The sequence below is a fragment of the Oncorhynchus tshawytscha genome, linkage group LG04, assembly GCF_018296145.1.
Source record: "Oncorhynchus tshawytscha isolate Ot180627B linkage group LG04, Otsh_v2.0, whole genome shotgun sequence".
Classification (NCBI taxonomy): Eukaryota; Metazoa; Chordata; class Actinopteri; order Salmoniformes; family Salmonidae; genus Oncorhynchus; species Oncorhynchus tshawytscha.
This window is the reverse complement of record NC_056432.1, coordinates 13763334-13779660: the sequence shown is the minus strand read 5'-3', so window position 1 is coordinate 13779660 and position 16327 is coordinate 13763334. Positions and strand designations below refer to the sequence as shown.

At 40.4% G+C, this 16327-nt stretch overlaps 1 protein-coding gene across 2 annotated transcripts; it reads right to left on the bottom strand.

Annotated features, from left to right (window-relative positions):
- Nucleotides 1–3954: 3954 nt before the first annotated feature.
- On the bottom strand, nucleotides 3955–11410 carry LOC112235565 (nuclear receptor subfamily 2 group F member 1-A). 2 transcript variants are annotated; one of them, XM_024404016.2, is made up of 3 exons: nucleotides 10289–11410; nucleotides 8358–8882; nucleotides 3955–5115 (listed from the first exon to the last, which is right to left on the bottom strand). In XM_024404016.2, the coding sequence occupies exons 1-3, from the start codon at nucleotides 10722–10724 to the stop codon at nucleotides 4841–4843; spliced, it is 1236 nt and encodes a 411-aa protein (XP_024259784.1). In that variant the 5' UTR covers nucleotides 10725–11410; the 3' UTR covers nucleotides 3955–4840. The 2 variants fall into 2 exon arrangements, with proteins under 2 accessions (XP_024259784.1, XP_024259783.1); XM_024404015.2 differs by having other exon boundaries at nucleotides 8358–8885; nucleotides 10289–11408.
- Between the last annotated feature and the right edge of the window lie 4917 nt (nucleotides 11411–16327).

The window sequence follows — 16327 nt, the reverse complement described above, 5'->3', positions numbered from 1 at the left end:
TGGTGTAGAGCTGGATATCTCTGTTAGTTGTCAGCGTTAGTCCATGGGTATGGAATGCTAATGAGTAAAGGGTCTCTCTCTCTGTCTCACCCCCTCCCTTGCTCGGTCGCTCGCTCCCATACACCCTCCCTCGCTCCCTCTCGCTCTCTCTCGCTCGGGGAGAGCAGCGGATCGATAGCTGACCTGATGGTTTGGCCAATGCTTTATTTATCTGGCCAGGCAATGATATTATCAGCCTTGAACGTTATATACAGCAAACGTCTTCCTAAATCAACACAAAGGGATCGCTTACACAGCGATCTGTTCTCGCAACCGACTCCCTCGCTGTCTCTCTCTCACTCACTCACACACCCCAGCTTGCACATACATAAACGCGCGCGCACGCTCGCAACACACACCGCACGTACACACACACACACACACACATACATACACACACAGGCGTCCCCTTATGTTACGTTCACAACTGGATATATTTTATACCCCTGTAGTATTGGATTTGATCCATGACTTAAAGCTTGTCTATGAGGTCTGCGGACGGCAGAATTATACTGCGATCATTGAGATTGTTAGGAACAATTGTACGTCATTCCAGGTCGACAACATATTATCACCATTTCACATAGAAAGCAAACAAGCCATTTTATGACACACAAGCAGACATCCATGCACTATATTTAGAATGCTAGGCTATTTCCACTGTGCTGTTTTCAACCATTCACCAGAAGTGTTAGAATTGCCAAGCGATGATGAAAACGCGATGTCCATTATCGTGTATGTCTATTCATTATGCATAAGCCAATACCTGAAATAAAAGTTTATAACATTGTCATAGCCCATACTTGAGAGGATCATTCACGCATCCCAAAGCTTCAATTTGAAAATATTTTCTCAAACTGTTTGTCAAAAGTGACTTAATGTAGGCCTAACATTGGCGAAATTAACGGATGTTACCCCACACAAGCTTGTTATTGCCGTGTGACTGCTCAAGACGTGTGGAACCATTGGTTGCATGAGGTTTTGGAAATAGGGTCGCTGACAACTTAGGATAATAAATGTTTCGCTTTCAGACAGATATCTCAAACGTGAAATCGCACCCAGCTGCTTGTGCAAGCAAACAAATAGCCCCGTGTTAGGAGTCATTCACTTGTGGTTTGATGGATGAAACCAGACAAAGGTAAATTGTTATTTAACTCATTTGGGAATAACACTTTGGTAACCAGAGTTTCCGAAATGACCAAGACACAAATGGGGCCTATAGTGTGTTACAGATCCCGTTGCCTTACCCACTGTCATCAGTCAAGTGCAACAATACGATATGATAGAACATCCCAATCGTGTCACACGTTTATTTCTTCTTCAGAAAAGCAGCTAAAATACCAGCAGCATACAAGACCCAGAGAGACCATTTGTATAACATATTTGAACGTTGAGTGATCTACAACTATGAAAGACTTCTGCCTGAAAACACATCATCCCAAACACTATAGGCCTATGGGGTTAATGGAAAGCCGAATACCAAACTAGTATGAGATTATATCTAATTGTTGCATATGTGGGATTACAACAAACCTCTTTAAATTGTCCTAACTGTTGGGAAATGAAAGCAACACACCGTCGATTAATAAATATCACTTATAGGTTTACCAAACTTGTAGTGAGTCATACTGCTTCATTACCTAGAAACACATGGCTTAAATTATGTTATTTTGAATTGATTTATATAGCCCGTAGTGTAGAGATTGTACAACATAATGCGCTCAGCAAAGGATGAAAGTTAGAATTCTAGAGGGGTTTAGAATACATTATGTGAGAACAACCAGTTAAAAGCTGCATTTAATATGCTGGTAAACAATTTAGTCGAGGGCTGTAAATATAGGCTGGAATTGATCGAGACTCGTCATCAACGACACTATTTTCAGTAAATGTTATATTTTTCTAATTAAACATCTCTTCATATGCGGGTAAACATAAACTAGGATATTAGCCAAAAAACTAATAAATATAACACATACAACCAGATTTATAAAATAAAATATTTAGGGGGACTACAATCTAAGAAAAGTTGTGGAGTAGGCCTAGTATATGAGCTAAACTTCCAAATTAGCCCAAAAGCCTATTTCTTTTTCCAATAAGATTAAATGGGAAATTTGTAAAATGCTAAGGTATAATATGTACAATTTGGCTCTCAGGTGTTAAAATTAGTGTTTAAACTATATAAAGAAAAAGGGGTTTAAGCCTATTAATTTAAAGCAAAACTACAAGGGCTCATTCTCCAACTGTGAACTGGCCAACCGGCCAACATGCTCATGACATTGTTAGTTCATAATTATTGATAGCCATTTTATTACACATTACTGAGGACATAACACAATTAAGGGTTACGTTGTTCTGAGAAATACCGTGTTGAAATATTACCAGAAGCTATATGGGATGAACACTGCTTCAATCATGACCACAGGTCGACCGGGATCAACTAAGGCCTGCTCATCTTTTGACCAGATGAGACCATGATAACTAGACCGAATAGTTCTACTCCTGTTTTCAAATCTGTAAAACGATTAGAGATAGGCCCTCATTTACGACATTTCACAACATCACTAGCTTAAGCAAAAAATAAGTTACTCGTAAATGAATTAATCAGGGAACATACAATCAAATCAACCACCGCCACGATACGCCCCCACCCAAACCGAAAATGGTGATATAAATACAATTAAGACATGTGGCTGTCTCCGTTCAGCTTCCATCCTCACGCTAGCTTTCATCGTAGGGAGATCGTTCAAGAAATTGGACGTCTATACATGTCCTCATCATGCTACTATCTCAAGATCGACTGCAAGGCAAAGGCTACAAGACACCGTCTTCTTCCTCCCAACATATCCCAAGGTTATGTCCTTATTTGAATCTGATACAGTATGTGTATTATGCATATGAACAGTATACTGAGTTATTTCTGTACGTCAGAGATCTACTCTCGGGTCCACATTCTTTGTAAAGGGTAAGCAGACATTGTCACGCAAGAGACATGCAGCCCCTGTACACGAAGCTACTATACACTGTGCAGACAAACATCATAATCCAACACGTTGAGGACTTCGTCGATGCATTCATTATAAATGTAGGCTATAGGCAAGCCAAGGCTACATACACGCTGATTTCCCTCCGCATATTTCCTCTCTCATTTGTCACTGTGCACTCCGCGTCTGTCTCTCTATCTCTCCTCCACTCTCTCTATTCCAACACAATACATCACATTCGATGTTTCTATCGTCTGGCTTACATGCTGTAAAATACAATTTTCCAGATTGATCATGCATATCACATCTGTTTTACAGCGAGTGCAATCCTTAGCTAAAACGCATGTCAATATTGAAACAATTCTATCAAAGGGTATATTTTTTTAAACAGGCGAATGCAGATGTTTGGAGACAGTCATAGTTGAATTGAGAATCCCCTTGATTAAGCCACAAGAGGTAGGCTTGTGGCTTAATGAAAGCAATGAAAGCAAGAGAAGCTCATGCTTTCATTGCTGTCTGGGAAAGTATGAAACATTAATGCGCTCACAGGCAGCGAGCAGCGTCACTACTGTCTAATTCCGCACATCGTTGTGTTTATACTCAGTCGTGAGTGAGCGACTAGGTGAAACAGTATTATATAGCTATGCATTGAGTAGCCTACCAGCCATCCAATCTAAACAACGCCTGTTCTATAGCATAACATGATAGTGTTATCTTTTGCCATCGTTCGCCAAGCTCCATTGGGAAGAATAGAGGCAAAATGCCTATAATGAATTAAAATTTGGAGTGTAGTATGCAAGACAACACTTGAAAACGCACATATAAGGCAAGCGTAGCCTAAACATGTGTATGAAGATGAGTGGCATTATGCTATCCCACACAATAAGCATGAGTGCACATCTCGATCTTCAGAAGAACATTCTTGAGAGTGAGACATTGTTGCCTATTTCTTTTTTAATAGTACACTCACCATCACACAACTTCATCAACCGACCCTTCTGCAAAAGCTGCATTATGAAGTAAGCAAATTGAAGGCAACAACCAATAAAATTCAAGAAACAATGAAAATTTCAAGACTAAACAAAGAAAATGTATTTGAAATGATATATTAAAAGTGCTTTTGATTTTCACGTCTCTCCTCTTTGATGATCGACTCCTCAAACACTCATAACCAGGAGCAAGACGTCCTCTCGTCAAAATGTCCACGAGGTCGGTCTGCTGTTGCAGGTCCATAGTTCAACCATCAGTAGTGATATTGTCATAGCGATTAGACTTGTATCTTATTTGTCTACATTTCTTTATTTTTCTGTTTTAAATTCCCACTTCAACTTTTAATTCTCGGAGAACGTAGCTTCGACAACATATATATCGCACTCATAATAAGAAGCAAAAGGTTATATAAAAATGATTAGTAATAGAATCACAGAAAAGCTGGTTTCGAACCAGAAAAAATACAAAACAGAGGGGTACATAGACACAGGACATTTCTTATAATTGCTTGGAAACATTATTTTCCCGCTAAGTCTTGTTTTTCATTTTATTTGTTGTTGTTTTTTTTACAAAAAAGGAAAATAAAGACTAGTATTTTACAAAATGAAGAGTACTGTTCTTGAAGATGAGAGTGGATTTAAACAGGTGTAAGTCCAGTTCCATATTTTCTGTACATAACGTATTCCATCTCAGATCTTAGTCCCAAAAGACAACATAAAAACAACATGTCATGTCTTCCAATATGTTCAGAAAATGTCCTATATATAGTCTTCTTGTACGGGATGCTGAATTTTGGTCCTTTTTCTCTCTTTTTGTCACTCTCATTCGGATCATTGGATGGACATGTAAGGCCAGTTGAAGCTGCTCCCGGATAATAGCATATCCCTGATGAGCGTTTCAATAGGAGTTTTACCTACCAAGCGGACGAAGAACAGCTGCTCAATTACCGATGAGGAGACGGTGCGGAGAGATGGAAGCCGCAGCAAGAGCTTGCCAAAGCGGCTGGGCTGGTTAGGGTACTGGCTCCTCACGTATTCCTCCAGGGCGCACTGAGACTTCTCCTGCAGGCTTTCGATGTGAGCCGCATCTGACAGGCCGCAAGCGTCTGTGCAGGCAAAAGAGAAACACAAAAGAACCCTGGTTATCGTTCAACATCAACGTTACGTGTTATTGACAAAGTGAAATTAACAAACACACTGCCCAAACATGCTACGTCACCTTGAGTAAGAGGAACTGTCATATAGAATAAACAAGGGCGATCTGTTGAAGTGGGGAACGCACCACATAGAGGCAGATACCTCTACACGTTCATAAACCAATCAAAACAAAGAATATGCAGCTAACGGGCATGGGAAATGGTGTGCAGCATAAGCCTATTTATTGTATAGCGTTTTGCAGTTCCAATCGAGGGAGCAGGGGGAAAGGTAGGCAGGCCAACTCGTGCTTTCTGACTCATGGGACACAATTCTATGGAAACGTATAAAATACATTGATGAAAGTGAAATTGCAATGGTTATAATATGACCTAATTAAGCTACTCTCGATAAGCTGTTAAGACATTTCACCGCTCTTTTCTTGATATACCATGCTTGGCCTGTTTTTCAATGTAGCCTAGTAAAGGCCCTGGAAGCAATCAAATTTATTAGCAGGGGTGAAGTCAATAGTCGCGCAAAAAACACGTAAAAATACGAAAAGGAGCCAGCACAACAACACATGCGACATGTGTTTTGTTCGTAGCCTATAAAGTCGGGGGTTGTTCATTGCACATTGGCCTAAATGGAGAAATGCACTCAATGTTAATGTCTTCAGATATGTTTGTGCATAGTAGTCTACAAACGAAAGTGTTTATCGCACAGGCCACGGCATACTGCTGTGCCTAGAAATCTGCATTAAACGGCTGTGCAGGGCCAAGCATAATAGCATTTGGACCGTTATGCATAGGCCTGACGATTTTGTATTAAGCCATTGCTTTGTAACAATACATTAAACACCGGACAATGGTATCCGAGAGGCTTTTAAACCTCATCTTGATTTCTCAGGGCGATAACTCACTACGGCCAGACACAATAACCTTATGAACTCACGGACTGCGCGGGGCCAACGCGGAGATCTTGGGTTGATTTACTATATGATCTTAGACGAGGCAACAAGGTCCCATGTATGCAAATCCGTTTGGATTAACTTTGATAGTCTATATTTAATACATAAAACAATTCATCAGGGCGAAATTAATTACGTTTTAAAACATCTTGCAAATATAAACTTGTGAAACACAATGATTAAGCTCAAATCATATCGACGACTGAGCTGCAGCGAATGCATGAGCCAAAAGAAAGCTCGTGAAAGGGCACCCCATAGTTCACCAAACATAGAACTAACCCTTGCGTCATAATACAACCTGAAAAATATCTTTACATAAAGACATCTATTTCATAGATTCACATTGAATAAGTATGTGAAAACAGATTATGAAAAATATATTACAATGCATAACTGGACATAATATTAATCATAAGAACACAACGACCTAAACTAGGCTACCCCTATGGGTTTCATTTCTGAAATAAATAAATAAACGTCAACACAGTAAACCTTGACTACAACTATAGTTTGTTACGCATGTTGCCTCTTGCTAAAATGGACAGAACCAAGGTTAAATCTAGTCATCTTAAACAACTATCTCTGTAGTTGTATTTTATGTTAAATTGGATATAGCCTAATAACGTAACAACAACTTGGAGCAAGGCACACAATGTCGTCATGTTATGTTAATGACTAACAGCCTAGAAAAAAAAAACATAAATTCGCATTAGCAAAGGCAGGCTATAAGTAAACCAGGAGGGCTTGATTGGTCATATAAATGTGCCTAAAAGGGCACAGTCACATGTAGGCCTACAAAACGAGAATATAATGTTTGTATGCTAAGGACAGAAATGTCCTCACGGGCAGAAAAGGCCGTGGTAAGGTCTTCATGTCACTAAGGAGGGCAAACTAGAGGACTAGAGGAGGTTTATTGGCCATGGTCAAAACATGTTAACTGGTCACTCAACCTGTCTGTAGGCTATACAATCCTCACGATTTAAAAGGAATAATGACAAAATACTTCATATGGATATGGATAATAATATAATAGCCTATAACATAATATAATATGCATAATATAATATAATATGAAAGGAAATATATTTAGCTATTCAGAGTAGGCTATAGGATATATTTAATAGGCTATAATTCAGTAAAGATGCTAATGCTAGGCTACTTTAGGCTAGGCTATAGTTGGTCACCAAGCATAGTGTTTTTTGAGGACATCGAGAGTGAAAATATGTTCTAGAAAATAAAATAAAAACACATATTACAAATCACAATGATGTTCAAAATGGTACTTAATTGTGCAATGTATTGATTGAAATAATGCTATTTAATGAGAATTTGTTCACTTCAAAAGAGCCACATAAGAGCTCTTTTGAGTCACGGTCGATTTAGGCTTCTTTATCCACTAGGCCTACTTATTCTCCATTATCCTTATGCGACTGCTTGCAAATGGTAATGGCAGCAAGTGTCCACAATCAAACCCCAAATATCTATATTATTACACGAGAGAGGAACGGTGACCTTGGCTCAGCCAGATCTAGTAATGACCGGTCATATGTAGACTATGCCTTCTTTTCAAAATTTGGGATTCTAATATTTTACAAGAAAATAATTGTGAGAGGAAATATCTTTAAACTAAATACATTCCGAATCTATCTCAAGCATAGCGTTGTTCTGACAGAAATGTATAGCAGAGTAAAACAATGACATATTAGGCTATTTAATCAGTATTTCTTTGAATAGGCAGCTAGGGATTATTTCCTGATTTACCAAGACACATGTTTGTGCGCGCAAAACATGAAAACATGTGCCGCAACTCCAACATAGCCTACATCAGGTGTCACACCGCAATTCTGCTTTTCTTTATGCATATCATGTATTAAAAGACGCCTGTTGCATAGACCAAACATTTATGTAAACCTAGTTATCAGACTTATACAAAATGTAATGCGATTCACTTTTTATGCTGTCCCACAGTTATTAAATAGTATATTGTCTTTCAATCTATTCCTACGTGGGAGTAAAATACACATAAAAATGACGTTTTTGAAAGTCGGTTTGTTTACTTCTCTTACGCTCTGAGTAACACACAAAATGTATCACTGTGGATATTTGCAGCAAGCCATTGTCAAAAGAGCATGGAGTAGCCTGCACTAAACAGCCATGGCCTCTGTGTCAGTGTTGTTCTCTCTGTCTACCCCCTCACTGCCCGCCTATTAGAGAGGAGGCCTCAGCAGCGGCATGGGAAACACTCACCTGATGTGAAGAGTACTATCGCCTTGATGCAGCTGTACTCTGCCGAGTCAACGTGGAGGGCCTTGAGCTTCTCAACCTGCTCCTGGAAGATTCGAATGTGATCCATGAAAGCCACGACTCGGTCCGCAGACATTGGAGAAGCGTGGAGGCCTGCCGCGGCGAGCAGAGGGGCCACATGCAAAGGCATGGAGCACTGAGCCGCGTTTAGCACAAACAATTCGCTCCACGTCAGCCTGAGAAGGGACACCTGGTCGGTGATCTGCAGATCTGGAAAGAAAGGGATGTTCCTCGCCCATTCCACGGCGCTGAAGAGCAAGCGAGCTGCCAGCTCGCATATGTTCTCAATACCCATGATATTGTTGGGCTGCATGCATTGGCTTCCATATCGGGACGTCGGGTAAGGCTCAGCCCGAAGCAATAACGAGATGTATCCGGAGAGATAGCAATGGCCGTTCAGAGGGTCCCCGTTCGTCAGCCCGTACTGCCCTGGGTTCGGCTGGGTTGGAGGCATTCGTCCTCGCTGAACCGCTGACAAAAAGAAAGAGAAGGAGAGGAAATGTGCATCCAGAACTGATGAACATTGTTGCATGTGCAACCTATGCCGAGAAGCATTAGGCAAGCTAGTGTTTTCTGCTCTGAGATAAGGGAGTAACATTTCCCATCACAATCTAGTTCAAACTGTACATTACATAGTGTGTAAGATTGTGTGTTGTTTAAATAAATAATAATATTTTCAATATCTAAGAGTGACCGTAGCCTACATGCTAAGTGTTGCACTTTCTACATACGTATCGACTAGGCACGCATCTAGATTAACACACAGACACACACAGACACACACACACAGACACACACACACACACACACACACACACACACACACACACACACACACACACACACACACACACACACACACACACACACACACACACACAAAACACACAAAATATCTAACATAACGGATGCTTTAATACAGGCCTACAATGCCATTTAGACCTATGCTACATCTAGTTGTTCACTGCAGCCCATGTGTCAGTTTCATTTCGTCTAATGTATTCCTCCATTACATATGTGTTATGCTGCACTGAAGAAGAGTGGCAAAAATATATCAAGCACAATAAGAGTAAACGCCTTCTAAGCCTGTAGTTCAGTCGAGGAAGAATCTTTTAACAATGTGCATTAAGTATAATTGGTCTAATTGTATTTTTGTTGACAATATTTTGGGGGGATAATATTAAATAACATGTTTGGTAATTTGGTGGTTAATTTAAAATACGTGTTTTGCTATAATTTGTGCTCCAAAGAGAGGGAAAGTTACGGCCTATCATACATTACGAGGCTAAACAAATGTGTACCACACAAATTCTCTAGCATTAACGTCAGCCTGCTCAAGCTGCTTAATCTGTCTAGTCAGCATATGGAACAGGGAGACGATGTGGTTATGTTGTCTGTTCGTCTTAAAGCACAGACAAACCAAACACAAGTCTATCACTACACATGTAAGGACGTGCATTAGCATGCATGTTATCCTTCTCTCTCTCACACACACACACACACACACACACACACACACACACACACACACACACACACACACACACACACACACACACACACACACACACACACACACACACACACACACACACACACAACACACACACACACACACACACACACACACACAGCCAAATAAACAGCTGCTTTGTTTTAGCCTACGACTCGTACCGGTTCCCTATCGTTTGTAGCTGCATTGCATTTGACCCTCTCTATAAGCTAAATGCGCACACATACACATCCCTTCAAAAAACATGGTTGTGCAATGTGCTCAGCCGTATGTATGTGACCTTTTATGCAACATGGCAGCCCTAGTTGTCAATGAAACGTAGTACGCATCATCATAAGTGCCATTAAAAAAAGATATTCACCTTCCCGCCGCATTCCCACTTTTAAACATTTCTTCAGCCGACAGTATTGGCACTGATTTCGGTGGTGTTGGTCAATGGGACAGTTCCTATTGGCACGACATGTATACGTTAAGTTCCTTCGGACACTCCTCTTGAAGAAACTTTTGCATCCCTCGCAGGTGAACTGACCATAGTGCTTGCCGCTCGATTTGTCTCCGCAAACAACACATTCTATATGCTGTGCGCCACTCTGTCCAGAATTCTGACTCCCCTTGTCTCCAGCAGTCCCTGGTGTTGACGGGGGTCCTGGCTGACTTGGGGTCTGCGGAGTGTGCGGTGCTGCCGACGCCGCCTGCTGTTGCTCCCTCGCCGGCTGAGTTGCTGGATTGGGGCCGCTTGGAGGTCCTCCGACCACGTCTTCCTGCGGATCTCGCCAGACGCTAACTACCATTGCCATATCTCGGGCCCGGAAAGTGCTATAAAGCGAACGGATCGCTGGGATTTATAAAGCAAGGCGAGAAAAAATATCTCAAACACAACAGTGCAAAGTCAAATCGGAAAAAACTATCTCATAAGAGAAAGAAGGGAGCAGAACACGATCAATACATTCAGAATACAGGAGGCGATAGAATAGGCACCCGATCAGGATATGCAAGTATCGGGAGGCCAGTTCCAATGTAAATTGCAGTCAGCCATTCAGGAACCCAATCTTGAAGAAAAAGCGAGCCAGCCGTAACAAAAAAAAATGCTGTTCGTTATAAAATAGCCAGAAAGGAGGCAGGAGAGATTCACATGGGCGTAGAAATGAACATAAAATAGATGCGATCCAAAGTGCTGCGAGAAATAAATTCCCTTCTCCTTTCTTCCTTGCTCCTTTACTCCCGTCTTCGCTGTTGGAGGGGAGGAAAAACTGGAGAGCGGAATTTTACATCTATATTCTTAAATACATTTCATTTCGACCAGCAAAAAGACCGCGTCGCCGAAGTGCCCGTGTAGTTTCACCTCTCCAGTACAATGGAGCGAAGGCGAAAAGATAAAAAACAAAAAACAACAACTAATAGAATATGCAAGAAGGAGAGACCCAAAATTGAATGCGTTTAAACGGGAAGACCAGCAGAGCAATGTTTCCGAAACGGGGATCTGCGCGAATGTCTGTATATAGTGAACTTTGACACTACTATTGAAACTGACACGTTTCTATGGAGATCGCTACGCCTTATATGGTGCTCGTGTCAAGGAGCCAAGAGAGGGGCTGCTGGCAACTGATAATCAAAGGCGACTGACTGGCCAGAGCCCTGCATTGAGGGGAGAGAGAGAGAAAATGGGAGGCTAAGGTTAGCCAAGCCTCTTTCTCTCCATTGGTTAGTCCTGGTTCCTTGCTACCTACGACTGGGGTCTCTGACAAGCACAATTTACATTGAGCTCGCCCTGCGCTGCTATTTACTTTGAAACCTGATTAGTATTAGTCTATTGTCACAAACAGAGGAGGAAACCCTGGATAGAATGGCCGAAATAAGGGTAAAAGCGAGGACAAAGCTTTGTGCACGTGAAATAAACAAACGTGCTAGGCGAAAGGGACTGGCATAGAATTCCTCAAAGTTTGAAATGGTTCGTTTGGGACTACCATATTTATTATACATGCGGGGGACATTATTATTGATGTATCGTGTGTTTTATTATAGCCTACAGCATTTGGTGGTGTGTAATACTGTATATGCTTCAACTTTACATTTACATTGTCAAAATTCGGGTCCAAAGTTACTGGATCAAATTAGGAAAAAATACAATGTAAGAAATTCTGCATAATAGATCATTCGTGTTAGAATAGGCAGACAGGGTGCGATGGCGCCAGCGAATCTCAAAATTACATCGACAAATAACAAATACTCTATAACAGTTGAGGTTTTAAGGCCTACACAATCGCTGAACGGGTGTCATATTATGTTTTATAATGACAATAATTCAAAATCATGTCAAGTTGTTTAAAAATTGCACGGGAATTCCGGCTTTTTGCATGTGGATACTGAAGCCTGCATGCGTCTCCAACTCAAAAATGTCTGGATCGGTCTGCCATCTAGCGTACAGTATACAATTACATCCACATAGTAATGCATAACTCACTGTGATCATGCATGTAGTATTCTTATCAACTTTGTCAAATCATAAAAACAAGAAATAAACTCATGAAAATTGCTTTCTTTTTATTTATATTTTTACAGATACTGTGTTCCTGATGAAGATTTCAAACGGAGCAGCTGGTGCCTGTTTTGTAGATTTAGGAAAGACCTTCCAGGGTAAAATCACTTAACATTAGTGGAACTTAGCACAAATAACATTGACACGGGGTAGTTTGAATATGACAACATTTCGCCCACATGGTAACCAAAGCCACCAGAAGTGTATTCAGTGTGCTTACACGCCTGGTGCGCCGACATGCATCCCATAATAGCCGAACTTAAATAGAGTATAGGGTATGTGGAAATAAAGTTAATAGTTTATGAATACCTTTGTTATGTCTGTCCGAGTGTAGTCAGCTATTAAAAGATAATGGAGCGCAAATATGCAAGTACCCCCCTTGTTAACGCATAGGAGGAATGGGTGTTTTTAAGTTTTCAACAACAGAACTCTTCCCGTCCCTGTCTCCGACACTGCACGGAGACTCCCGGTCATGTCTCCAGCTCTTTGAAAAGGTGAAACGAATAAGATTAAAATGGACAAAGCATTTTCTGTAAGTGTATCATTAAGATTTTACTCCACAGATCGGGAAGAGAGCTGGACGGAGAGAGAGAGAGAGAGAGAGGGGTGACAGTGAATGAGAGCAGCGGGAAGAAGGCTCTAGCACGAAAACAGGAGAGAAAAAGAGAACGTGGACAGCAGGGTATTAAAAGAAGAAGCACTCAGCGACAACTATTAGGCTATAGTGGACGGGAAACATCGGTACCTGAATTTGGCTAACACCAGCCAGGCAAGTACAACATTTATTTATCTTCCACCTATTCACAAGAAGCTCTAAAGTAATGAACATTACATTCTAGCCTCGCCACACTACCATGCAACCCATGTAGGCAACCGTTATCTAGTTTATCTGTCTAAATGTCAAACAACCACTGTTAGGCTACATTCCAGGGCGAAACTTTTTAACCGTACTTTGGATCCTTTCCTTGACATCTTTACTGATTTGCGAACCCGTTTCTCCGTTTAAAACTGTCGTCAGCAATATATACGAACATCGAACATATTGCTGTTACCGCAATTCAGGGAACCCTTTCCAGGTTATGAGCATCTCACCTGTGCAAGGCTATTTGTTGTATGATCACATAATGAAATCATCGATAGCAACCGGTTTCTCATCGATAGTTTCAACGGATTAAAGGACATTTATACAACCGAGCTGGTGAGGCATAGTACAGGCATGACGATAGTTCTTGGAACACTTTCTGGCTGTTTTGTTTAGTCATATGAAAATGTAGGGCATTCATGATAATCAAATGATTATTATTTAATTGCAAAGTTTGCAGATACATTTTCAACCCCACTATGTGAGATAAGCAGAATATATTATGTCAATTTAAAAGCAGTTTTTGCGATTATTTGGTAGATAATTGATGCATACACACAACTTACATCGAGCGATAATACTGACAAAAGCATAGGCTAGGCTTATATGAAATACGATTTTGGCGAGACTATATTAAACTACGATTCCCTTGTGTCTCAGATTTTAAGTTGATGCTATAAATGCCACTTGAAGTTCCACATGGCAGGAACTTACTATTAATGTCTATGTTATAGTTTGAGTTAGCCTATATTCCCTAAAACAAGACGCATATAAATATAATTATGTGACATAATTATGTGTTATTACCAAAAATATCAAATGCCATTCGCAGTGCAGTATAGGCTATATTTGCACATGTGGCCTATATGAATCAGATCATGCATATGTTTTGCTGAGCATCTACCGTGAGTTAGAGGTTAAAATAGATTAGATATAGGCCTAAGTGGGCTTCAAATATATTTATTAAACATAGGCTAAATTAGGCTAATTTCCAAGTGATGCGGTCTCTCTCTATCCGTTTGTATAACAAACAAATAAATAAATGTCAGGGCAACTGCCCCCCCATAAACACGTTTTCGCTTCTGCAAGCAGTCAATCGAGCGTTATGAATTCTTGGACCAGTTGTGAAAGCAATAAAAGGCCATGATAGTCTGACCTCCTACTTCGTGAACACGGAGGCAAATATCAGCCCATCGGCATTTCAGATAATTAATAAACACGTTGAAGGAAAATAGCTAATAATACAATCCTCATTGGTTCAGTTTATGTAGGCGCTCCAGTATAGGGAATCTATAAAGTCACTACACCGTTCAAAGCTTCCAGCTCCATCTATTGCTTTCCCTGACGTTTTAGAGGCCTCTGTCGAAATGCCTCCTACAAAAACAAGTATTACGTTTCTTCAGGAGAGGGTAACACACGATCTATGCTTTCCCATCCACGCGCACCTTTGAGCATCTGCCCATAACTGAACAGCTAACTTTCTAGAAGAAATGGCTGTGGTGTGTTGTTCCAAAAATATATAACTAGCCTATATTTCTGCCAAGAAAAATACAAGTGTAAAATAACTATGAAAAAGTGTAGAGACGTTTCATTAACAAATGAGGTGTGCTGCTGTCAATTATTGACTTAATATGCATAATAGCCTATGTTACATGTGCAACTACATATAACAAAACATATATTTGTTGAGTGAGTTCCAATAATTACAAATGAGAAAATAACTTAAATTAACATAAGTATGTTTTAACAGATAACAGAAACCTCTGAAGGCAGATGGTTCAAAAAATCCTTCATCTGCGTCTTTTCAAACTTTTCCCCAATAGTGTATCACTGAAATGATATAAGATAGACCTATTCAATAGTATACTTGAAACAAGTATTGCCTATAGCTAATTGTAAGATTTGTATTTGTTTTGATGTGTTCAGTGTAGCCTGGTTTTGTTATAACTGGCTCTGAACTTTGAACCACATTTACAAATTCATTTGAAAAATAATTGTTGCATAATGAATTACATAAAGACAAAATGAAGATGGCCAGTGTTGCTGCTTTCTTCAGACCGAGCTGTGCGTTATACTTTAATGTGTGAGTTGGAGGGTTTGCTGAGAGCCCCCTCTGCTTTGAGTCGTTACGGGTTGAAAGAGAGTAGGAGGAGGTTTTTACCCAATCTGATCCCCAACTATTCGGGGGCTCAGATTGGTGTGAAAGGGACGAAAAGGTCACTTGAAATCGTATTTTATCCGCAGCCATTTTCTATATGGATCAGCAACTTTGAATAGACATCATCTAATCGCTCTTAATGGAAAAGCTATTCGTGAGAAATAGGGAAAATATTTTAGAGCCTCACCACCTAAGGTCGCTATGTTTAACGCAGGCATCTTCGACAAAATTACAGACAGATCAAAGTAACTAACAGGTTGAGTTGGGATTGTTTCTTCAGAGTTTTGTTCACCGGTCAAAATACACCATGATGAATGAAGAACCACACACTAGGATTCTGAGGCTACTGCCACGGCTATAATTGTAGACAATTGAAGCCGAAATGACTTTTCCAATTAGCTTTGTGGTTGAAGTTTAGTTAGAGGGACTGTCAGTTTATGCGATGGGTAATGGCTTTATCGCTCACAAAACCATCATATATTTAGAGCATATGTGCTAATTACATTAAATGGTGTCAGAGACCGAGATCATAAATCCATTAGCACTGAAACTCCTCATGTTTCTGCTGTGATATTGTAGTTCACCAAAAACCCAACTGGAAGCACCAGTAGCGACATCAAAGTAAACACATCTTCTGAGCTGTTAACGTGGTAAGACGGTGAAAGTGACATAAATTACGCGGTTCTGTATAAGAAGGGGTCAAATGAATGCGTACGGTAGGCCTATAAAGAAGTATAAAGTGTGCATCACGCCAGTCAAGGCAGACAAAATCCTTCAAAACACATATAAGTGTCTTAATGTGGTAGCCTATATACGCCAAATACCATGGTGGCGAAGAAAGAAG

Excerpts from the sequence above, each read along its gene's own strand:
- LOC112235565 (XM_024404015.2), bottom strand. The coding sequence starts at position 10,724 with ATGGCAATGGTAGTTAGCGTCTGGCGAGATCCGCAGGAAGACGTGGTC. Across the intron at positions 8,886-10,288 it reads AGTGGGAATGCGGCGGGAAG|CGGTTCAGCGAGGACGAATG; the intron begins GTGAATATCTTT and ends TCTTTTTGTCAG. Across the intron at positions 5,116-8,357 it reads GATAGTACTCTTCACATCAG|ACGCTTGCGGCCTGTCAGAT; the intron begins GTGAGTGTTTCC and ends TTGCCTGCACAG.